Source organism: Pangasianodon hypophthalmus, chromosome 12 (genome assembly GCF_027358585.1).
Source record: "Pangasianodon hypophthalmus isolate fPanHyp1 chromosome 12, fPanHyp1.pri, whole genome shotgun sequence".
Lineage (NCBI taxonomy): Eukaryota > Metazoa > Chordata > Actinopteri > Siluriformes > Pangasiidae > Pangasianodon > Pangasianodon hypophthalmus.
In genome coordinates this window covers 15,696,163-15,721,511 of record NC_069721.1, presented here as the reverse complement: position 1 = coordinate 15,721,511, position 25,349 = coordinate 15,696,163, and the positions used below count along the sequence as shown (strand labels likewise).

At 40.1% G+C, this 25,349-nt stretch overlaps 1 protein-coding gene across 8 annotated transcripts in view; it reads left to right on the top strand.

The window, feature by feature from the left end:
- Positions 1-330: 330 nt before the first annotated feature.
- arhgap12b (Rho GTPase activating protein 12b) overlaps positions 331-25,349 on the top strand; it is a 46,770-nt gene continuing 21,751 nt past the window's right edge. For 2 of the 8 annotated variants that reach the window (XM_026915222.3, XM_026915223.3), the window contains exons 1-2: positions 333-661; positions 8,267-9,064. In XM_026915222.3, coding sequence (XP_026771023.3) covers positions 8,360-9,064 — 705 coding nt within the window. In that variant the 5' untranslated portion in view covers positions 333-661; positions 8,267-8,359. Of the gene's footprint in view, positions 662-7,239; positions 7,438-8,266; positions 9,065-20,226; positions 21,007-25,349 lie in introns of those variants that run through there. The other 6 variants (XM_026915220.3, XM_026915224.3, XM_026915225.3 and 3 more) reach the window with 6 other exon arrangements.

Genomic DNA, 25,349 nt, shown 5'->3' with positions numbered 1-25,349 from the left:
TTATTTCATAGCTTGCTCACTCATTGCCTTTGTTACTGAATCCAACCACTTTGCATATTCTCTGAGAGCCCATTTCAGTGTTCTGGATAGTGTACAGTGTCTTCTTCACATCCAGTTTGGAGACGGGAGGATCATAGTAAAAAAAAATTGCTTTTGATTATTTGAAAACCCCCCCTTTTTTTTTTTTTTAAAGGAATTTTTATTCATTTGACATGTGTTGATTTGGGATGCACCCACATCTCACTGTAATTGCTTGCTGTTTATTTGAACAAGAACTATACTGTTACTTGTACTGTTGACATCTTCTCCAGGGAGTGATGAGGTGATGAATTTACCAGGAATGGAAATGACAGCACTGAACATGTACATGAACATGAACATGCAGCACAGATCATTTTAGCTCTATAAGATACAGGGTGCGGAGCACGAGCACGCGCAGTGACACGGGCACGCGCGCTCATTCTCCCCAGAGCACCGGATTGGGAGCGAGGCCGCGCAGTGACACGGGCACGCGCAGTGTGAGGTAGCGGCGGAGTAGCGCTTCGTGCTGGTGCGGTTTAGTCGCAAGTGCTCTCCTCTACACCGCGGAAACGGCTTTTAAAGTTTAGCTCGGGTTTTCTTGGACAGGCAGGCCTGGCAGCACCGAGAACACGCACACAAGGTCAGTACACAGGGTTTCTACGGGCCAGCTTTTGGATTAAATGCTCTTTTGTTTGAGAAATCCAGAGTTACATTGTAGCTGCTGATGGTTGGCGGGTTGCACCGCTGCGGCTAACCAGTAACCACTCCAGCTGAAAAGAAAAAGAAAAAAACCCCAAAAACTGCGGTCAAATTTACACCTCATGTGAGGTTTATAGATTTCAGTACATATCTCGTGTTGTGGAACGGTAAGATATGATTTTTTTTTAAAACAGACGTTTGTAAATTCATGTAGCTTAGCTTATACAGTGCGAAGTTAATAGAGAATTGGTGGAGTATAACCTGCATACTAATACCAAACCTGCTGTGGGGGTGTTGTGGTGGTGTTGTGTTAGAGCAGAAATAAACCCACAAACCAGACTGGGGCTCTGAGACTTGACTATCAGTCAGATAGTTGCAGAATTTCTTGGTGTGTGTTCTCAGGAGCTTTGTTTTATAGTTGTTTTTGTGTGGTTTGTCAGTGCTAAACAAACAAACAGCGAGCTGTGTTTCTCAGTGCAGAGTGGATTCTCAGAGTGCACGCGCTGCTGCTGCTGCTGCTGCTGTTGTTGTTGCTGCTCCTCTCAGGGGGCGAGTCGATGTTTCTGTTTACACAGGAGCGGACAGGAACAAAGTTTTTGGGTTAATATTGACCTCCATGCCACACACACACTGGTGCTGAAGGTAGATAGCCCAGCGTCAGGATAGAAACAGAAACAGTGGTGTTTCTACATCATTAACTCTTCGCCATTGCGGTTTTTCCCAGTAGCAGTGGAGGCGCAGGCGGCTTTAGCTCTGGCTCTGTGACTGAATGAACCCCTGGCACTGATGCATTAAACCCAAACTGAGCACATGTGAGCCCTAACACCACAAAATGCCATTAAGTTAATTATAGGCGACTTTATCCGGTCACGTAGGGCAGCAGACTTGCTAAGCAGCTTGGACTTTGGGAAATGCAGCCTTTTCCCACTTTGCAAGTGTGTTTGTTCACTCCAAGAAAAAAAATGGTGCTAAGCTGTACCTGGGGTGATACCCTTATCTTTTATACCTTTCATATGTGTATCTCACTTACACCTGGAAACTTGGTTATAGTATATTTAGAAATGATTTGTTTTTAGAGTTTTAAACACACACTATATGGACCTTTCCAGGTAAAAGATCCACACTGAAGGTACAAAAGTTATACAGTTGTGTGTCACAGTGTCACATGGAGAACATGCACAGAAACTCCGCACAGACTGTAACCCAAGCTCAGGTTTGAACCAGGGACACTGGAGCTGTGATCCGGCAACGCTACCCAATTCAACACTTGCGCCTGTATGCTACTCAACCAAGGCAACTTGGTCCTATGCAGTATGACATCGTGTAGCGAAAAGCTTTGCAGAAATAACTGATGAAGTAGAAAAGAAACGGGAATCTCTTTGGTCAGTCCAGTCTGCGGTCAACTCTGCAGTCCTGAACAGTTTCAGTTTCTTGAGGTAATCATGCAGAATTTGGCAGTGTCTTTTGGCTACTGACCTGGCAATTCAGAGCTAAAATTCAGAGATAATACAAGCCGAATATTTGCTGTTTAATACAAATGCATTATTTGGAATGAACAGTTAATGTGTCCTAAACAGATACAAATGCAGGTATGAATAGGAAGTGCACAATTCCTTTTTCTTTTCTTTTAAGAAAGCTTGCCAGAAAGGTTCACATGGCATCGGATTGAGAACAGAGGTGAGAACACAGGAGGTTTTTATTTCTTGCAGGAAAGCAGTTGGGTATGAAGCATGCAGGACAAAGGAAGACCAGATTGATTAACGTGAACACGGACGGTATGTGTGCAGTCATGTATTTACAGCATGCATTCATTCATCCTTAGTAACTGCCTGGTCAGGGTCATGATGGTTTAAATGAGGCTGCTTGTTTGTTTATATTTTGGGAACTAGAACCAACTGAATTTGTTAGAAAATATTGCAGGCAGACACAAACAAAAATAATAACTGTGTGAGTGGGGTTAACAATAGTCAGGTGCATGCCTGTTTTTCTTAAAAATAAGAAAAACATTCCTGGTTTAGGCCACACCCATTTCAGGTATAAATCCTAATAGATATTGATGAGAATATTTGGATAAAGATACAGGTGGTGGCATTGATGGAATCTGTGTGAAATTGGTGATACTATTCTAAAGAGGCAACAGATTTCTGTGAGGCTGTCAATCATGTTAGCTGACCGTAAACCCAGACACGCTGTGAGAGCCAGTAGTGTGCTTTGTGAGTCTGACCTCACACTCTCAGCCAAACTCGAGTCCTTCCATCTGCTCCCTGCCTCCGCTTTGGGCTCTGTTCAAATTCTGAAATGGGAGACACATGGTGGAGTGAAATCCCAGCCTTTTCTTTTTTTCTGATGGAATGAGGCTGTTTGCACACTTAAATAGAGACATGTCTTTGTCTTAGACAGCTTAATCTTAGAAGGTGTCACTCACCTATTGCTTTGTCACGTGGTGTTAAGTAGAAACTCACTCTACATCAGTATTTTAAGGTTTTTTTTTCCATACAGGTGTCAAAGGAGGTGGTGATAGCTGTTTGATGAGGCATTATGTCGGGTTACTGAGAAGTGAGAATGTGGTTCTTGGGACATTTTGTGAAGTTTCGCCCTTCTACACTAGACCTGTTGAATTTAAATGGATTGTAATTGATTGGAAAATGATGTTACTTTGTTGGAAATTGTTATTTTTGATTAAAAAAAAAAAAAAAAATTAACTGGAGTAAGCATGCAGAATGTTATGCCCCTGCATGCTCTGGCAATTCATGCCTGTGGATAATTGATAATTCAGGAAACCTCTGACAAAAATGGCATTCGAAGACTTTGAGTTTGTTGATCTCTTGAAAACCCGTCTAATTAACTGCTGCTCCAGTCACTGTGTTGTCAGTATGCCTGATATTGCAGTTTACTTTTGAAGCCAGAAAGATGTAGGGGAAAAGTGGGTGTATGTTTAAGATCCGACATCCAATTAATCAGAAAATCACTATTTGCCAGACCTCAGTCTGGTGGCTATGTAGAAATGGCTCTATGTCCTTATTTGACCATCCTCTTTCATCTCTCTTAACAGCACTTCACTTCACCGAACTGCTGTTTATCCTCTCTGTTTTCCTCCATGTTGTTTTCTCATGTCTTCACTCTTTAATGAGTGCTGAAATAATCTTGTTTTGCTCCTCTGGCAGCTGCAGGGTCTTGGCAGCCGGGTTGATGTATTATGTCAGGGTGAATAAAAGTAAGTGGGCTTTTGATTTTGTTGCCAGAAATGCTACAAGTGCCTATAGTGCTGCATATTTGGATGCAAGAGGAGGCAAATCCTCACTAAATAGGTATAAGTGTTTTACAACAGTTGCTGGTGTCTGATGGGAAATGTGATATAAATATTAGTCGTTGCTTAACAGGAGAGCAGAAATGATGTAACATAGGCAGAATGTTTGAAGTAGTAATGTGTGATGTTGATGAAAACATTTTATATCACAGCGTGGTATGAATTCTTGATTCAGATGGTGTGAATAAATTTTCTGGAACAGCATGGCTCTGACAGTAGTTCCGGCTGTAACATAAATGATAGATTTATGTTAATGCACTCGTTCTAATACATTATCGTTCAGTAACAGCTGATTCTTAGGTACTTGTTTTGCAGAAACTCCACATCATCTAAGGCTAATAATAAACGGATTAAGAAATACCGTTGTTATTTAATAAACTAACAGATAATGCAAACATTTGCTTTACATTTATGGAGGGAGTCGCGGGTGTCAGCGCTTTGTAACGGTCAGTAAGTTTTCGGACAGAGGAGTCTAAGAGGAGTATAAGAGAAAATAACACACCAAACCATAATCTTATGGAAAAATAATCCTCTGCTTTGAATCAGGCCATACTGCACCATGCAGTGTGGATTATTTTCCTATGACAGCACAGCTCATTGTGTGTTATTCCTTACTCAATTTGTGAACTTGTTTTCGAAATGTGGGTCAGATTTTCAGTATGATATTTTGATAATTACCCAAAAAATTATAGTCGCTGTAACGTGGAGGAGATACTTGCTTGTGATGTAGCATGGAGGCCAACAATGTTGACTGTAGCTCATATACAGTCAGTTATGCAGCTCTGAGTGCTAAGGGAAATATTCAAACCTTGGCTTCAGGCTCGAAAGCAGTGTCTTACCTTTGATATTGGAACATATCCTGGACTTTTAATATAATAAACAATATAAAGTTTTCTAAGTTTACAATTATGCTTTGTGTACTGAGGCTCAATAGGTGTCCGGAGATGAGTATTCTCAGCATCTGACATTGTCTGCAGCTGTTAAATAGCCCCTTTGAGACAAATACCTTAAGTGATGCGTTTTCGGTTGGCATTTTGTGCAATAAAAAGGTCAATTTGCTTGACTGTGTTCTGTCTGTTTGTATGCGCAATCCCTGCAGTGATTTTGCATCTGAAGGATTATCATTACTGGTAGTTTTCTTTTCACACTGTTTCTGGTGAACCCTTGAAATGGTTGTGTGTGAAAAACCCAGAGTGATAGCCATTTGGGAAATGCTAGAAATGGCACACCTAGCTCCAACTGCCATGCCAAGTTCACTCTTTTTGCCAATCCCAGTGCTCATTTGAGCACTGATGCTAAAAGCGGTTTATGCCACACACCGGAGTCATGTGACATTGAAATTGGAATGCTCGGATTGTTTGAAAGTGGGTCGTAACTAATAAACTGGCATATACGGTGCATATTAATTATTACTGCAGTATTGGCTTCTGGAATCGACCTCAATTATGTCTGGTGTCAAAATCAAGCATTCGTAGATGAGAGCTGTAATAACTTCCTCTCAGTCGCTGAGCGCACTTTTTTCCCATTTACAATGCTAATCAGTCTCAGCTGTTCCCAATAAGGCATAGTTATGATCTGACAGATGCAGTCATTTTTATCAACACTGTGCAACCAGATGTTTGTCCCGTTTATAACATACCGGCTCCCAGTAGGAGACTTGTGCGAGGGAGCACTAGTAGAGTAAACTGACGCATGGTACAGAGTTCTTTGGGGCAGCGCAGTCTTATCACCGCCATGCTGACGTCTTTCAGGAAGTGTGCTATGAATAGCTTTAATAGAAACTCTGACCTTTTCATTATTTTAACAGAACTTTAATGCCATTTTATAACCAGGCTATATCCTGTAGAGAGGTGTGATTGTTTTATAAAGTCACTATATTGTGACTTACTATGTGCAAATGGACAGAATTAGAAGATAACTGCTGAAGGTCAGGTGAAAAATGTTGCTGGCATCCCGTAGCTTAATAAAGGTTACAGTTCGATAGCTAGCTACTTAGATAGATCATGTTTTTTTTTTAGCTAAAACTTTATCTATAGAACCCTATCAGATCAGTTAAATGTAAAGATGTCATCGACTTTTTGAAAAGACATTTCAAAAACACAAAACATACCAGTCACATACTTAAAACAGTGCGGAATGAAAATGTTATTTAAAATGTCTTAATAAGAATATAAGCATAATTGCTATTTTGCAATTGCTATGTGAAAAAATGTAGTGAAATTTACTTTAATTACTGAAAGGTGAATTATTTTATATATATATATATATATATATATATATATATATATATGTATATATATGTATATATATATATATATATATATATATATATATATATATATATATATATATATATATATATAATGTATGTATGTATGTATGTGTATGTGTATGTATATGTATATGGTGTGCCTCGTATGTGCTTGTTTGCTCCGGGTGTGTATTTCATATCGTCAAACAGTGATCAGTTTTCAGGTGGAAAGCTTTTTATTAGTTGATTCTTGACCTCATAAAGTTGTTGGACTGCATCAAGAGAACAAAACTCTCATTATTCACCACTTCAAATGCTCAGAATCAACAGGTGACCAGTTTTTGAGTGCCATTATTGTGCATTTTACATAAGTATGTTTCTAATTAATTAACAGCACACTAGTCAGTGAGAGTAGTGGTGGCTTGTGCGTCTCTTCTTACAGTATGTAATTACGTACAGTGGGTAGCGTCTTTTTTTAAGTTTCATGTTTCACGCGGTCTCCAGTTTTATTTTTAGTGCCAGGGTGTAAGACATTGAACTCACATTTAGCATCCCAGTTATAGATAGACTGTTAGACATGCATGTATTTGTTTGCTCATATTCAGAGACACTGGTTGCTATTTGTATCGTGCATAGCCATTGAAAGCCATTCATGTGTGTTGGGGAGAGTTTGAGGATTTGAAAACTGATCCAAGAGAAAGAACATGAGACGCTGATCAGCAGTGTTTTTAAGAGTCTACAGGCAGTTCACAAAAGTGCAGGTATTTTTGTGGATGAAAATTGTTCTATGCATTAGTCCAGACAGTGAGTCTTTTTCTTTAATCCACTGAGTGATTAAGGGAATGAAAGAAGAGATGCAAAAGCTGGACCTGCTGCTGCTGCAGTCACTCAGCTGCAGATCCCTTCTGTGAACATGTCAGTGTATATTTAACTCACGTGTGACCAATGGGAGCTCCTCATGTCTGTGTAGCTATGCTTCCATGCAGCAATTTTTGTAACAGGCAGACATGATGGGATATTAGTGTTGGGAACATAACAATTGAACTGCTGTTTAAATGTTCATGCTGGTTAGCAGTGATGATTAGAGGAGGGTATGGGTGTCTGGTCTACAAAATTTGGGATGTGCTCTGGAAAACGTCACTCAAGATGTGTCATTTTTGTAAGTTTGTATGTGTGTATCTTGTGTGCATGTGCTTGTGTGGGTCCTGTCATTGTAAATTGATTACTAAGTTACTGATATGCTTGTTGCCATGGTGTCCTCACGCATGATTGTGTTACCATGCAGATCCCCTCAGTGCTCGAGGATACAGGAGAAAAATACATGGCTTCCTTTCTGTGAGCGTGTGCGTGCTCTGATGAGTATCAGAGAAATACGGTGGCAGACAAATCCCGACATGATGCGAAAACACATGATGTGTGTGTTGTCATTTTGACAAATATTTTGTCGTGGGTGTTTTCAGTGTTTATGATCTGATACTGGATGGATATCAGATCAGATATGACCTGCATTCCAGTTTGATCCACTGATGTATTTCAGATATTGCTCGTGAAAACAGGGCATGAGTGATCTTGAAGCTTTTTATTACTTAGCAAGTAACATAATTTTGAGATCTGACAGAGTTGGCTGGGCTACTGTGTACTGGATCCGTAAGTGGAATCAGCAGATACTCTGAGGTTTGTTATCAACCTCTTGATTTGTGTTGAAAATGGATTTGGTGCATGCTCAATTATTCAGATTTTGGTTTGTGTGCAAGCGAATAACGTCACATGTTTTAACACTGATAAGTTCTGTGAGTGATTTTGGTTGAAGTAGAGATGCAGTCCACATCATTTATTTTATCTCATGGTTATAGCCGGGTGCACTACAGAGACCAGAGTTTGTCCTTCTGAGCCAAATTGTAACAAATATTACAAAAGGTTTTTTTTTTCCTGACCTCGTTATTTCTGACTATACTTTAAACACATCTCTTGCTTCTTTCCTCTTGCAGAGACGTGAGGATAGATAACCTTAAAAGATGTGGATCCTTTCAGCCTGCGCATTCTGAATCCCAGCGCACACACATACACATATACTGTGAATCATGTCTGAGATGGAGGGTCGCAGTGATTCAGGCCTAGCCACAGGACAGGTCTATGTGGAAGTGGAGTATGATTATGAGTACAAGGCCAAAGACAGACTCATTTCCATACATCAGGGCGAGTGCTACATGCTGGTGAGGAAAACCAACTCTGACTGGTGGCAGGTGAGAAGGGAAGATGGCACTAAGGCTTTCTATGTGCCTGCGCAGTATGTGCGTGAGGTGCGGCGGGCGCTCCAACCACCCCCCAAACCGCGCATCAAGCCCCCCATCACCCTGCCTATCACCCTACCCACAACTCATTGCTCCTCAGCCAGTGAAAACCTGCACCACCGGGCACCATCGGATATGGTCAGCTTCGGACGGCCGCCGCCTTCCAGCACGCCTTCCCCATTACCAGAGCAACATACTCCGCCCTTACTGCTGAGGGACTCCAATCAGAATGCAGGGATGAAAGACGTGCTCGCAGAGCTCGCTCTGCTCAACAACAACAACCACCATCATAACCATCACCATGGCAACGCAGTGCTGCTGCCGCGCACCAGGCCCGAGTCGCCATCCAAGGAGCCGCCAGGTTGCCGGGGGAAACCCCAAGGAGTGTCACCGTCAGATACAGACGGATCATCGCCAGGAAACGGCTCAGAGGTGTTGCGTAACGATTCGGAATCAGGAGACGAGCTGAGCAGCAGCTCCACAGAGCAAGCACAGGTACGTGAATCACGACACACTCCAGCTTTTAATGGAGAGCTGTTTATCAAATCCTTTCTCTGTCTCTATGGTTTATTGAGATGCTTACAGAGGACTGTTCTCTCCTTTCTAACATCCAGTCTGGTGCTGTAAGGCAGGTTAATCTCTCACAGCTCTCGCTTCCTGCTACATTACATTATTTCATAAGTGTCAGTTTTTCACACTTCACACATTGCTGTTTTGTCTCTCATAGGATGTAACATCTGTTGATCTGTTGTGGCAAACCTTTATAGCCACATTTGCACGGATGAGATGCCGTAGTGCATGAATTATTTATAAAAGAGCATTGAGCCTTTAGATCTCTAAACAAAAACGCCCCCGGCATATACACAGAGCTAAAAAGTGTGAACTGCTATGTAGTCCATCTCTCTCTGTCTCTGTCTCCCTGCCTCTTTGTCTCTCCTTCTCTTGTTGCCGAGAGTTTCTGGGGGAATAAAGGGGATTGTGGGAGGCAAGAAAATGGGTCATACCAGGCTCTTGTCCCCTCCACCCCCACTATGTGTGTCTGTGTCTGTCTGTGTCAGAGAGAGACAGATAGAGAAAGAGAGAGTGAGACAGACAGCTGGTGACACTAGGATGCATAGGGCTATGGACAGAACTTTGTGTTCTGCTTTGTTGTCAGGGTCAGGCTTTGTCTGTGAGTGCTAGATGCTAATGCTAGTAAACCGACCACTCTTGCATCAAGGGGTACACAAAAAACTCTTCCTCATTTCCCTAAAAACCTTCAACATGACCAATATCAAACTAATCTTTGTCACATCTGCTCTCTTTCTCTCGCTCAGCCCTGGAAAAGAGCAGCTCATTTGCTCTTAGAGGATTGGGCTTAAGCTCTTTTTGTCCCCTTCTTGTGTCCCACTCTGCCAGCCAGTGGATTTAGGATTTGATGGATTTGGTTGCCTTCTCTCACTCCTTCTCTTTAGCGCTCTCCCTCTTTCTCACAAGCACACAAGCATTTATCCACCACCCACTAAAAGCAGCAGTATCAGTGAAAACAGGACTTTTAATCAAAATGGCTATGTTTCCCCAGTCCATACAGTCGACAGGGGAAAATAAGCTGCAAAGATTTTGAATTCCTCATGCTTGTGATCTCACTACCGTGAACACATTTACATATGAGCTGATGTTTAGCCTACAGCAGTTCAGCTCATTGATTAGGAATGCTGTTACTGCGGCCTGTAGCAGAAATATTGGAGCTGAAGATTTTAGTTGAAAATGACTAAATGTTGAGCTGTTCCAGGCCCCCACGTAGAAAACATATCTTTGAATCCATCAAAACAATTGGTAAAGTTTATTTTTCACATACAAAGTCCATTTTTTTTTAATCCATTATTGTAATTTTTGTTGTTTTGTATTCAGGTTGCATACATTTGCTGGAGGACTCTGGTCAGTCTCATAGAGCAATGTCAGCCAATCAGAACAGAGGTCATTGGCATACATGAAACTTAAAGACACAGTAACAAAACAGCCTGTTTGCTTCTAAGAGAGAAAAAGCAAAGGTGTCAACATCTACTCTTTTACGATTTTGGGAGACACCTGAAAACTATACTTTATTATTATTATTATTATTATTATTATTATTATTATTTTATATGAAGCAGCATTCAGACCAAACTGAGTAAAAATCCCCCTATGGAAAAGGCAATTCACTGAAGGTGAAATATGTGCATTTGCCTCTGATAGCAGCTACTGTAGCTTTGCATTGACTTTATCTATGTAAACTTTGACCTGTAACTTCACAAGCCTCTGGCGTCTGAGCAAATTGAAACCATGACTGTGGTATCTTTGGGTGGTAAAAAAAAAAAAAATGGAGAAGCTGCTGTTTATTAAGGCCACACTGGCCTTTTGCCTCACTGCTTTCTGACTACTGATTGGTGCACATCTGGGAGAAAATACTGTCTCATTAACTAATATACATAAACAGGACATAGAAATTCTTACCATTATCATATATGTTTGTTTTAAAAGAAACAGCTGCATGGAAGCATGGACTTTGTGTCTAAAATATCTGTTTGCTTGTTTCATGTTCTGCGAACTGTGTGTGTTAATAATTCATACGTATTCTTTGTTTTTCTCTGTTTTTTTTTTCTGATCGTGATAGTTTTGCTGTAATCATATAAGCGTTTGCATTGCGTGTTGTGAACGTTCTGTTTTAGCAGAGGGTGGAGAAACTGTAGAGTCATGTTTCCTAGTGCTCAGCCCACCTTTCTGCTTTAAAGCTGTCCATGTTTGTTGCTTTGCCACTATCTGGATGACTCATGCATACCAAGTTAGAGAAACTAAGTATTTTTTTTTAAATGCGTTGGATTAATAAGTGGATTATTTTGTTGTTGTTTTTAATTGAAAATATTTTAATTTTAAAAGATTAATTTGGATTTTGGCAGCAAAAAATACTTTCTTCTTTAGTGTCACTCTCCTTCAGAGTCCTGTATCGTCCTCCCTGTGCACGTTATAAAGGAGGCCCCTGCTTTTTCTCCTGAGCATTCCTTTCATTCCTGCCCCCCCAACACACACACACACACACACACACAAATCTGGCTTAGTTAAGAAACTCTGTAAAGCCCTGCTGATCACGCACGAGAGGAAAGTGCTCCACAGCCTAATCTAATATTTGCTCACCTATCAAAGAAATATTTCTCCTTCTATCCCTTCTCTCTTTTACAAACACACACACACACACACACACACACACACACACTGCCTTCACTGCCCTCATTCTTGCTCTCTGTTTCTTGCTTTTGCTATTTCTTAGCCTTGATTTATACTACTGGCTCAGCTATGTTTTTCTAATTGTAATAAAATAGAACACCTACACACACGCACACGCACACACCCATAGTGTCACCTATGAATGATGGATGTGCTCAGAGACCTGAGATTTCTTTGTAATATATACTCAGCAGTACACAGGTTACACGCAAGTAAGGAGTTGTTAGTAGGCATAGGCCTAATGTAAGAGGAAAATGGGAAACAGCTGCAATGAAGTCACCTGAAATGGAGTGTGTGTGATGCATGTGTGCACGTGCATGTGTGTGAGTGTGCCTGCGCGTGCATGTGTGTTGTAGTTGGGCAGATTCTGTGATGCTGTCACTGCATCTCCTGCCTTTTCCGTGCCGCGCTGACACTCACGCTTTCTCCTGCACTAAGCTTGTGTTTCTGTGATTACAATTATTCTGATGTATGTGGAACATAATCCACACTAAAGTATGGTAAGGTAAGTCAAGCCTGACACAAACCTCCTCTGCAGCCACAAACACTCGTTCGCCCCTCTTTCCCTCTCTGTTGCCAATCCTTGCTCGTCTCTCCGCAGTTCCTCCTGCTGTGTGTATGAATAATCTAATCAGACTTGTCACTCAGCCTATACAGGATGTGTTAAGATGTAGCTTGTGCTGGTTGTTTAGCTGATGATGCATTCAGCCCTGGAGATATACGTGAGGACTGATTACATCAGATGCATTTGTTTTAAGCTGAATGGACTTTAAGGAAATTGATCTTGGTGGGTGTGTGTGTGTTTTGTGGCCCTTACATAATCAGCGCTGATAGTTTGCTCAGCTGACAGAGACTATTGTTTTGTATTGAATATTTATAATGTTGCAGTGCATCACATGATAAGCAACAGCATCATACATTCACATTTTAATCTCTCTGGAATATACTAATTAAAGAGTTGCTTCCTGTGTTTTGTTGTAAAGTACTCCTCAACACACTTGTAAATCATTAGTGTAAGTAAACTATGTAGACTGATGAAAAGTTTTTAAAATCCAAACTAATGCTCTAGGAACATCTCTACAACTTTACTTACACTAAATTCCAGGGAGTACAGTATAAAAATGCAGAGTAATCTAGAGACACCTCGGTGTCCTCCTGCCATCCCTAATAGCCACCTAATTAACTGTAAGTAGCTTAAAGTAGCTGTTTTTATTAAACAGTAGTCAAACCTGCCCAGATATCCCATAGCACCCAGGATTTTGCTAAACTGCTAGTAATGTAGTTAAGTGTGCATTAGTAACAGGTGGAGTGGGATTTCAGTAAACTTTTTCAGCTTTTTTTTTTTTTTTTTCTCAAAACAGAAGCCAATGCTGCCAAAACTAAATCAAAACTATTTTGTTCATCGTTAGCTTTATCTAAGTTTGGTAGCCACCTAGACTAGCATGGAGGTTACATGACTTCCGGGTAGCGATTTGCATATTGTACATGACTGAGCTCATGTGCAACACCCCAAAATGATATATGATATATAACGTTATATTAGAGGTATTATGTTATACTTTGCCTGTAGCAAATCCAAATTACACGTGCTAACCTACCTCTAACATGTGCTTGCAAAGCATGTGAAATGAAACCATGTTTCAATTAGTGCAGCGAGGTAGCACAGCAAGTAGAGTGTGAGTCTGAGCTCGGGTTACTGTCGGTGGGGTTTCACGTTTCTCCGTGTGTTCATGCAGGTTTCCTCTGGGTTTCTCCCAGTTCCCAAAAACATTTTGATGGGTGGATTGGCTCCTCTAAATCACCCCTAGGTGTGTGCGTGTACGTGTGTGTGGTGCCCAGTGAAAGACTGGTGTCCTATTTATTTAACTTATGATTAACGAAACTGTAATTTAGTGCTGTCATTGACTTAAGTGTGTATGTGTTCATGTTTTGATGGGTATATTTATTTCTGGTCAAAGTATCGTGTGTGTATGTATGTATGTGTGTGTGTGTGTGTGTGTGTGTGTGTGTGTGTGTGTGTAAGTGTATGTATATATATATATATATATATATATATATATATATATATATATATAACAATCCACTCTGAATCAGCCAGCCAACCAAGAGGATTTAACCGTTCAAATTGTTGAGTTCAGGGGTATGTTAAAGGCTCTAGCTGAGCTATTCTCCTTCTCTATTCCCTCAGTGACTTATGCGGGACTGGAGGAGGAGTCACTGAAATAATTTCGCCCTCATTCTCTCTCTGTGTGAGCTCTGCTGTGCTGCTGTGTTGGGCCTCGTGATGCTGCAGCCCATTATAATGCAGAGAGACTGTGTGAATGGCTCTTCTAGAGCAGCCGAGCTTATTGTTGGGGGGACGCTCCACCTCTGGGTTTATGAAAAGTGGGGGCTGAGACAATGAGGAGCATGGGGCAGTCAGGAATGATCTGGAATCATCTCTCCAGTCCTCCATGTTGGTGCAGTCAGGATGGATGCTCTGTCACACATGTATACATACAATCACCAGGACTGATCAAACGAATGAATTTGGTACTGTGACAAAATCTTAAAACGCCTTTTACCCTTTATGCGTATTTTTGCAGTATGTGTAAGCATGTCCTTGTAATGCAAAATCGGATTGTAGGTGTGGGTGACAAAATACTGATCGGAAGATCCCAGGCTCAAATCCCAGGCTTCCAGAAAGCTACTCCTGAGCCTTTGAGCAAGGCCTTTAATCCTCAACTGCTCATCTGTATGCTTGGATTGCATCTTGTCTTAGATGCAAGTCGCTTTGAATGAAAGCATCAACCAAATGGAAAAAAAAATGTAAATTAGATTCTATAATCCAGGTTTTAGCCCAGATTTCTAGAACATACAAAGCATGAATATTTTGTGATTAGATTGAATGGAAAGGTTGTATTCTGCTAAGAATAGTTTTGCACATTCATTGGTTTTTTTTCCCTTACAACAATGTATGTTTTACAAAAGATATATTATTAAAAGGTCCATAGTTCTTTAAATGTCACAAAAATTTTGTTGTGTTGTCGTCAGACTGGCATTAACATTAGTGCATTTACAAGTATTAGTTTTATGAACACTTTAATCCAAAGCATCAAACACACACACACACACACACACACACACACACACACACACACACACACACAGTGCTCAGTGACAACAAACATTACTACTGACTGTACAATTCTAAATATAACATTTCTCTTCAACACCTCTATGTGTGTGTAGAACACCAGATAGGAAGTACAAGGCCACTGGACCATGTGTTCTTGTTTGCGATTGGATTATCTGATCAACCTCTCTTCTTTTCCACTTTTGGTTGTTTAATGAAATAACTGCCCAGGTTCAAACTGATGTCTCAGTGTTGCTTGTATCCAATGGATTCTCCCTTCTATCCTTCTGTTTGACAACTATGTATTGGAAGGATTATTAAAAGATACTCTATGAACAGACAGAAATACAGAGATTTTATTTATTTATTTATTTTTTCTTTTTTTTTTTAAAAAAAAAAAAAGAAGTGTTCCTGCAGCGTTCAGTCTTCAGACCCCATGGCTCAGGGAATGCTGGAGGGCGCAGGAAGTGTCCCATGGTGCACCGTGTCTCGCTGCGTTTCCCCTAAACCCCCCGCTGACTCCTATGAGCAGTGTGACTTTGTGTCTGCATGTGTAAGACCCTATTCAGTAAAATGCAGATTATGCGACACTACAGTAGAAATTATGAAATTGCCTTGATTTGTATAAAGTGGAATGTATTAATCAGGCCGTTAGTTTTTTTTATACAGATTTTAAATTGAGTTTAAATGTGATACTGCGCTGATGTTCAGGCTAAAGAGGAATTCAGACGAAGTGGTACGCAGTTCTGCTTTTCTACTTGGTAAACAAGCACACATGTAAATAACGCGCATGCTTGCAACAATACCATTTTAGCAGTGAAGCGCTGATTCTAGGAGCTCTTAGTAATCCTCAGAAAGCAATGTGGGCCGTTCTTCCCCTTTCCACTTCATCCGAGCCTGCAGGCCATCTGCTCCTGAGAAGCCCAGCTTGAGTGTCAGTCACGTTTTTTTTTGCTTTTCTGTCTGAGTGGGCATTCTCACTTCCAGATTAGTTGCCAGGTTCATGTATATGTGCCATCAGAAGTACTTTTGAGAAAGGGCTGCAGCAAATTTCTGAAAGTCTGGAGCAGTCATGAGCTCTCAGAACAGTAGCGGGTTCTAGCTATTTGCAGACTGTCAAACAAGGATGTATAGTAATAGCTGAAACTATGTTTCTCGTTGTCTGTTCAAACAAAATGGTGGCAAGTCTGGACTTGACTCTATAATTCTTTATACAAATCTATAATACACTAAATTTCCCCTTGGGGATCAATAAAGTACTCTCTATCTGTCTATAAGAAACAGTACCATTGCATTGAAAAGTATGACCTCAACCAAAAACCTCATGGATGAAAAATACTGATTAAATAGTTTAAGAAGCTGCTTGATGTAACAAGGAACAAACCGTACAACCTGGAACATGGAAAGCTTTGCTGTTTCTAGCGATGCTACATTGAATCTCAGACAACCTGTCCTTAAATGTGTAGCTTTTCAGAGTAGCTCCAGACAATATATGTCACTACTGATCAGTCTTTTTTAGAGATGGAGGTGTGTTTGTGAACTGTCTTGTCCTCACCATGCTGAATTGCTTTTCCTATTATCAAAGTCTGTTCACGAAGAAGCTTAACCTGCCTTTAACCAATCCTATGTTCTGTTGTGTTCACAGTGTAAATATGATATATCTGATTATACGAATGCAGCTCTCGACTGGAAATGTGCATTAATTGCTTAATGCTGGCATGTTCAGGCGGAAATCTAAATGTAGTCGGCTGATAGATTTGTGCATAATACTGAAAATCAATCTGGGGAACTTGCAGTGTGTGCGTGTGTGTTTAACAGACTCATTATGGTTTTGTCTTTGTCTGGATTGCTAGGTCATGGACAGCTTGTGTAAGCATCTGATAAGTGTGCTGGCATTAATGGTGGTTCCATTGTGCAGGACGTGAAAATCGACGTATTGCTTTTCACACTCAAACACACCCTACCCCCTCTAAAAGCTTTTTATTGGAGCGCTTTGTGGAAGCTGGTGTCTGGGCAGATCAAATAGATGCACATCTACCTCGTTTAGCATATTTTTGTGTGTTGATCTGTGGACCTGCTTGAAGACACATATAGTTATACATACTTCATGCCATTTTGTGTCATCCTGGTCCCTATATAACTACTTACTTCCTCAGATTCTGTTAAAAGAGTGTGCTGTAGTCACTCACTCACCCCAGTACTCTTTTTGCTCTCAGATCCAACTTTCTCTTCTTCCCTTTGTGTCCTCCATGGTGTGGTGCTGTAGCTCTCCTTTTTAGAGTTTGACAGAAAGAGTGTGATGTTTGTGCCAGCAGGCACTGGGTACCCCTAAAATGCCCCTTTATTTAGGCACATAGGAGGTCTAATGGCTTCTCTGCCAGTCCAAACACTCAAAGAGCTGTTCTGCGCTTTTCTTTTTCTTTAACGTCTCCACAATGATTGGTTTGTTTTTTGGAGCAGGCCGCCTCGTTACCCTGCCCCATGAGTTAGCGAGCTAATGAATGATAGAAAGGGAGATGCGAGAGTTCAGTCCCTTTCAACCAATTTGGGCAGTTGTTTGTTCTGTGAAAGGCTCCTCACTGAACACCTGCCAAGAGTGAGGTTTTGGGGTGTGTGTGTGTGTGTGTGTGTGTGTGTATGTATATGTGTGTGTGTATATGGATATGTGGGTAGGTAATTGTGACAAAGCATATGGTACTGGATAATTGAATAATAATTAAAGACATTTTCACATAGAAGGGATCACATAATATTTAGGTTAACAAATTGCCAACAAAATATTATTATTTTAAATATTGTTCTTCTCCTTCTCATGTGCTAAGTTCTGTAATAGGGGTGTATTGCAATGACACTATCTATATGTTTAGTGTTTCAAATATCCATATCTATCTCTGCATTTGTATTTAACCCCAAAGTGGATGTGACATGAATCCCAAAAATCCTGGAAAGCACTGGAAAAAAATCTATAGATAGCACTGTCATTGCCAGAATGGTAATAGTTTCTCTTCTTGTAAGAATCTTGTTTCATAGCACCAAGAGAAGCCTACACACGTGAACATATACTTCATTTCCATTTAAAGTTCAGATGGGCAGAGTTTAGAGGTAGGTCTAAATAGCCGTATACTTTGACAATGGTACACTGTTTTTAGTTTAATGAATGTTTAATCATTGCCTGCTGTTCTCTTCATCTTAGTCTACTGATGTCCCCTTTTGTCTCTGTGTTCTGACTGAAAACAGGGTAAAGAAAAAGAGCAGAAAGCCTAACAAGCATAATTTATGTTGAGTTTGTGGAGTAATTCAGGCTGTAGCTTGGGCTGTATCGAGAATAAATCCTGCTGTGTAATTGTTGCTGATAGTAAATGCAGTGTGATGTTGGGCAGTTGATTGGAGTTTGGGGAAGGAATTAAATGGTGATGTTCAGTAAACTCACATGCTGTCCTACATAATGTTCTATATAAAGTATGCAGAACACTTAATATGCCTTCACACCAGCAGGTCTGTCTCCTCAGTCTCCCTGTTTACTGGTTATATCTTGTTACTAAATACTATAGAGCAATAAAAAGGTAATTTTATCAAATATATTTCGTTAATGTCTGTGTTGCTGCTTCACTTGACCTCAGCCTGTTCTAATAATCATTATAACTTGAAGTTCAGCCACAAGATGAGAATCGTGGCTTTGTTTATCAGCACATCTTCTGTGTTTTATTTTTCACCAGACTTTCACCTCTGGCCCAGACACCGCAGCCGGTCTCACACTGTTTCCTGTCTGGGTTTGTTCCTTGTTCTGCGTATGTGACATCACATCCTGTCTGTGATTGAATGTGCTCTCTGTCTTTTTTTAACTTCAAGCTATTATTCTTTCTTTCTTTTGGTGTGTGTGCACTCATTGGAGTCAACCGACTATCAAATACCCCACATGAAATTCTCCAGCCAGGGGGGAAAAATGATTCTACCACCGATCAAGGCAAATTTACAAACACAGATTTCACAGATTCATTCCACGAGATGAGTGAAGAAGCTACTCAGCTTTCTGGTGAACTCTCAAACACTAGACCTAATAGTGAGTGGATCTTGAAGGGCTCTTCCACTTGTATTTCAGATGTATCGTGAATAAATATTATGAGAAGAGAGTGAACTTGAGGAATGAGTTGCTCTTAAACATTTTTAATGCTGAATAGAATGGTGAAGTGTGCTAAAATGGGAAGTGGTGCTATCTGACCCTCATCAGGTTCCTGAGTGAGAAGAAAGGAACAAGACAAAAGAAGTAAAGAGTTCCTCTTGCGCACACACACACACACACACACTCTCATTCTCTGATGTATGCACACTCACAATGTGCTGCTATCTCATCTTGTGCTGATTGGAAATTTAAATCTGCTTGATGAAGGCAGTAATTATACACACTACTGAGGTTGCAATTAACCTGAATTCCGCTCATGTAATTTTGTGAGTGGTTTTGAATATGTGTGGTTTGAATATGTGTGGATATCTTCACATACATAGATATTGTATTAACCTGGATCTCCCAAACCATGCCAACCCTCAGCAAACTAGTGATAGGAACTGCCATTAGGATCCAGCGTAGGGTAATTTAGATAAAGCCAGGTGAAAATCACTGCTGATATGAAGGAAGATGTCTCTGAGATGTCTCTGGGCTATTGTCCTTAATAATCTTAAAAAAAAAAAAAAAAAAAAAAAAACCTGTTGTAGAAATGTTTTTTTTTTTTTTTTTTTTTTTTTTTTTTTTTCTTATTGAAACCTCCATTCAGTTAAAGATTTTAGCTTTCAGTGCATGTGAATTTCTTAAGTTATATTAAATCAAATAATCTCCCACCCATTGATCAGTCATCCAGATAGTTATCAGCTGCCCTGTGTTTTGATGTAGCTGTAGCAGGGCTGGGAATCGCAGGCTGTGGCTAAGGTACAGCTCCTTGGATCTCAGCCCTGGATCAGAAATGCTTACCTTGAAGAAAGCATCTTATTTCTTTGTAGAACCAGGAAATAAGTCAAAAAAACTGAATGTGTTTTAGATCTTTGGTACCAAGTAATATTTTTATGTTTCAAGGTGGTGTTATAATGCTACCTAAATTCCCATGCTACTGTTCACAGTGGATTTACTGATTTACTGAGTTTAAGAAACATTTACTGATGTTAAGAAACTAAACCTTTTGTGTCAGAAATCTATTTCTGAGGAGTGTGAGTGTACTTCATATGACCTAAATATCATCATCTGCTGTGCTGTTTAGGTTATTAGATCATGAATTTTAGCATTGATTTTTTGAATTAAAAACAACTTGCTAATGGATTTGATTGGTGTGTGGTTAAAATAAGACGTGTGATGACGAAATGTCAATGTGTTCCATGTTTTTCTGACGCAAGCCTCTAAAAGAATAGAGTTTTTTGTTTTCAAACTGTAGTCCACCACTGGCCTCAGAGTTATGCAAATTACACACGGTCATTCACGTAATCTCCATAATCCGATCCTATGTCAGACAAGCTGTATTCCGTCATCTGTTTGGCACTGGGGGATGTTTAGCTTCCCAGAACACAAGAGGCAAACGAGAAACCATTATTAACTCTTTCATTTCCTTCAGTTGCAAGATCCTCATGAGTATTCTCCCTCACACTCATTCACTCTGCAGGTGATCAAACGCCACCCTCCTGCTCTGGAGCGTGTGAACTGCAACTCATGTGACCCTTGGTAGTGTGACCTTTGACCTCAGTGTGGTGCTGACAGACCCCCAGCGCTCTGAGATACCAGTCCTCCTTTTGCTCCCTCCACTCCTCTCTTTGTCTAACTCTCTTTCTGTGGCTTGCCCTTTTCTTAAATGGTGAAGGACAGTGTCCTAATGAGGGAGTCTATTTAAAGTGAACTCCGATGGCACTAAATATAGCTGTTAAGATGCTCCCTCTAAGCTCATAACTACATCCGCCTCGCTCCTGGTGGCTTTGAGTTGGAAAGCAGCTCTTTTTTTTCACCTCTTCCATCTTGGTGGGATACGCTACTTCCTGACGAGGATCAGCATTTGCCCCGACCCAGACAGGGGACATGTTCTCTTACCTGAGAAGCCCTCACTACCTGGTAAGTTCTAAAGATAGTCATGGGGAACTGAATGAAAACGAAGTGCTCCAGAATTTGGCTTGTTTGTTCTTGTCATGTTCTTGTTACATGGTATGTGTGAAATTTTAGCTTCTTTTTAAAAATGACGTTGTTCTAGAAGTTGAAAAACTCTACCTGAAATATGTTTATATTAAAGTATTTAAAATTCTGGTGGTAGTTTGTTGTCCCCCCCCAGTTTTTCCTGTGAGAAGATTGTGGCTGTGTACCATGCTGACAGCACATTGCTAGCGCCGTTACAGTGGCTAATAGTAGAAAAAATGTTATCTGAAACATAAAGGATAACGGCGAGCTTTCACTAAAAAAGCAAGCGCTTATCTTCTGACACATTTTCCAACGACATTCACTGTCATATTAATGAGAATTCCAGCAGAGAGGTAGTGGAGACAGCGAAGGTTGGACTCAAAGTTCCAGAATGCACTGCAGCTATGTGACGCTTTCCCAGAGTTCCTCGGCTCGACTAGTTAGCGATCTATGAGATGACAAGCATGATGGCATTGACAGCGGTATTAGCAAGAAAGTTGAGCCTGATCTGTTTGAGCACAGTGTACAGATGAGGAGGTGTGAGAGCTGGAAAGACTAAAGGAATAAAGTGCTCCTGCGTCACTCTCTTAAGGTAAAGATGACGTGAGAGCTAATTACCACTGGCTCCACTAGCAGGAGGTAGTCATATGGCATTCTGGGTAATGTCGGAACTTAATCTAAGTGGTAATAGTCCAACATATTAGTGAAAGAAATCTATTCAATTTCAATTTAAAATAAATCTTGGCTGTCACTGGAGATCACATGTTAATTAAAAAAGGTTAATATGACAGTGTTTCACAGTGGATTTCACAGCTCTGCAGTGTTGAAGGTAATGTCACATGCTCTCTGAAAAAAGAGACGAGCAGTAAGGCCTCACTGACTGAGAGACAAGTGTATGTTATGTCAGTGTGGTTACTAGCGTCACATTTGCTAATGAGGCCCTGACTCACGTCTTTAAATCAGATGCATGAAAATGTCCAGTCTCTGTGTTTCTAAGCTGCTGAAAGGGGCTCTGTGCTCCATTTGTGAGACTGTCACTGTTTGTGCTGTAAGGCAAGCATGAGCATTGTTTCCTACTCAAACACCTCTCATGTAGTTGATTAAGGGGAAGAACTAATCCCACTTTTTCCATTCTTGATACAATACCAATATCTGTATTGTAGCTCCTGATCGATACCTGATTTAATACTGATCTCCTCACAGTAATTGAGTCACCTCTCCACAAGCTTCTGTCATCAAGTTACATGAAACTTAAGTTATGCGCAGTGTTGATGTGGAAGATGTGTGTTTGCTGTCAACTCAACATTTATTCACATCATAAACACTGCAGTGAGCTAGAAATTTGATCCTGTACTGATTCAACATTTCAGGACAGTATATTCAGGACAGATACCAGTGCTCAAAGAGTGTACTGACACGTTGCTTGTTTTGGCCTAATTAAGCCTCATTTATTTTAGGAAAATCACTGACGCTTATCCTGAGTCCTAATATTTTCACAGTAGAAAGCCAGGATAAGTCAATACTTTGACCAAAAAAAAAAAAACAGTAAATGGTCTGATTTTCTAATTATCTGTATTAATCAGATGAGTTGCTGATTGTTACTGATTGAGTCACTGACTGAGTTACTGATTGTTCTACAATGTAAGAACCAAAAGGGTTAAATGTTACACATGATGTCCTGTGTGGCAGTTCTTTCAAATTATAACTGAGAATGAAGTACAATGCAAACGTTGTTAGGTAAAGCTGGTATTTTTTAAGAAGACTTTTCTGTAAGAAAAAAATTGAATGTTAGTGGTTTGTGTAGTCGTTCATTTCTTTTTGTTGTTTATTTGAATATTACTATTAATTGTACTTGCCTCAAAAAAGTAAAAATCTGGCTGTGCCTGAAATGCGCATGCATAGTAAAATATCAGTTTAACTCTTTCTTTTTTTCTTTTTTCTTTAAACCACTATTCCATGATGGTTTCATCAGTTCTTATTGATCTTCAAAGAAGCATTTGATGACAGTCTCTCTATTGACGATGCATGTTAGCACACCATGTGATCTGCAACCCTTTCTCATAACCCCACTTGTGTCTTGATGCTCCTCCCTCTGTCCCTCGCTCTTTCTCTTGTTATTGTCTGTTATTGTGAGGTTCAGGGGACGGGCCTGGCTGAATAGCTGTTGTTTAGTCTGTACCAAAGAGCTGTTGTCTCCTTTTAGAGTCCTTAGGAGACAAGCGCCAAACCTTTCTGCTAAACTTTGGCAGTTTTTGTCTTGTCTAGACCATAGACCAAAGCTTCTAACCTTTCTTGGTTGTTATCAGCCTCCAAAGACAAAGCATTTTTTTATTCTTCCTTGCTTCTTGTATGAGTGGGTGAGAAAGAACGAGTGAAGACTGTAGTCAGTGAGCGACTTGAATGTTGCGTGGGCACACACTCATGAGCAAGACTTATAGCATGTTGCTTATTTCTGTAGGACAAGTTGACATGACTCGTGCAGTAATCTACTCGCTGTGGCATTGACAGCTGTATGAACCGTTGTAATCATACAGTGTACTGTCATTTTTTTATGCTTGTGCATGCATGAGTTTAGGTGAAGTTCACAACTAACTGCATTGTGGTGTGAATCATATGTAATACTGTTCCCTGCAATAACAGTGATTTGTAACATGAGAGGAACAGAGTTTATTATTTTAAGGTTAGGGGAAGCACGGTGTACATGCATGCAAGGACTGAGGAAAATTAAGAAGTATCTTTAGAGCTCATCAAAGCAGATTAGCTTTTTAATGAATTTTAAAAAATCTAGTAAAAAATGTTGAATATTATGAAAACTTTATGAAAATCTAAACTGAATAGTTGAATCAACAAACATGGCAAAACTGGCATTGTCAAATTCTAAGGTATAATTTAACTAAAATATAATTTAAAAGTATAATTTGAAAAACAATAGAAAAATTATATTGATTTTTGCACTCTAAATATGATTATATCTTGATTAAGGCTGAGCAAATATGATATAAATTTTGTCATACATTTTTTTTTTTTAAATATCTTTTTTTATACCATACTTTTTTTTAAATTAATAACAATAACAAACTTTAATTGGTCACAGCTGACTTCACGGTTAAAATTTTGTACCGATTTTAAAAATTATAATTTTTTTACAGATACTAATTTTCAGTATTAAAAATGTTAAAACTATTTAACCTTTTCATTATTAAATAGTTTACATTTGTGGACTGTTGAGCTGTTATTGTTATTGTTATTGAGCTAGTATCCTTTAATCCAGCAGTCGTTTTGCTGGTAGTCTGTTACTAAATCAATGATGCATATTTTTATATGATATAATATTATACTTGAAGACATTTCTATTTTTACCACATCGCCTGTGTGGCTTTACTGTGTAAATGCACTGCATCCTGTCCCCAGGGTTTTTTTTTTTTTTTTTGTGCGTGTGTGTGTGTGTGTGTGTGTGTCACTAATTTCTGAGCTTCCTGCAGCAGTATGGTTGAGCAGCATGACTCTGCCACCTATTGCATAAATCCTGCGTCAACCACCGTGCCACTTCTGACACCACTACCATTGTAGCTAAACAGAGGCATGCACTGACCTACTAATTAGCTACAACCAATGGCACAGCAGGAATTAATGAGGGATTTATTCATTAGCCCGGGGGATTAGGTCATCCAGAGCCCTCTGCGTGTACTTCCATCTGGTCGGAGGAACACGTGGAGGCCTGACAAGTTGCTTTGGTCGTGTACAGCATATGGACTGTTGTGCTTTTACGCTTTCTGGAGCCCTGATGACCTTGAATTATTCATTTGCGTTTGTAGGTACTAAAGGAGAGGATGGTTGCAGTTTCAGGAAAACCCTACATTATTGTGTGTTTGTATATGATGTAAATGCTTTTAGTTTTACAGCTTGTCTGCCTGTGTGGCCTTTCTAGCTTCTACTCTGTGTGTTTAGTTGTGATTGTTGGGTCAGTTGTATGCTGTGCTGTTGCTAATAGCTCATAAAAAGTCTACCAAACTCTGCCTGAGGACGGGACAGGGCAAGTTGAAAGGCCATGGTACAGGTCAGAGAGGTCAGGATTAGAGTGTTAGTCCCAGCTGCTGCTAAAAGCTGTTCCCAGCTGCTCTCAAACTCTAATCAGCATTCATAAGCAAAATGTACAACAATCACCAACAAACTCGACTGTTTTAGATACAAAATTAAGTCTGACAGGGTCTTAGGTATGTAAGTCAGAAGAATTCCACTCTGACTTCTTACAGCTTTGGTTGTAATGACCTGTGCAGTTTTGG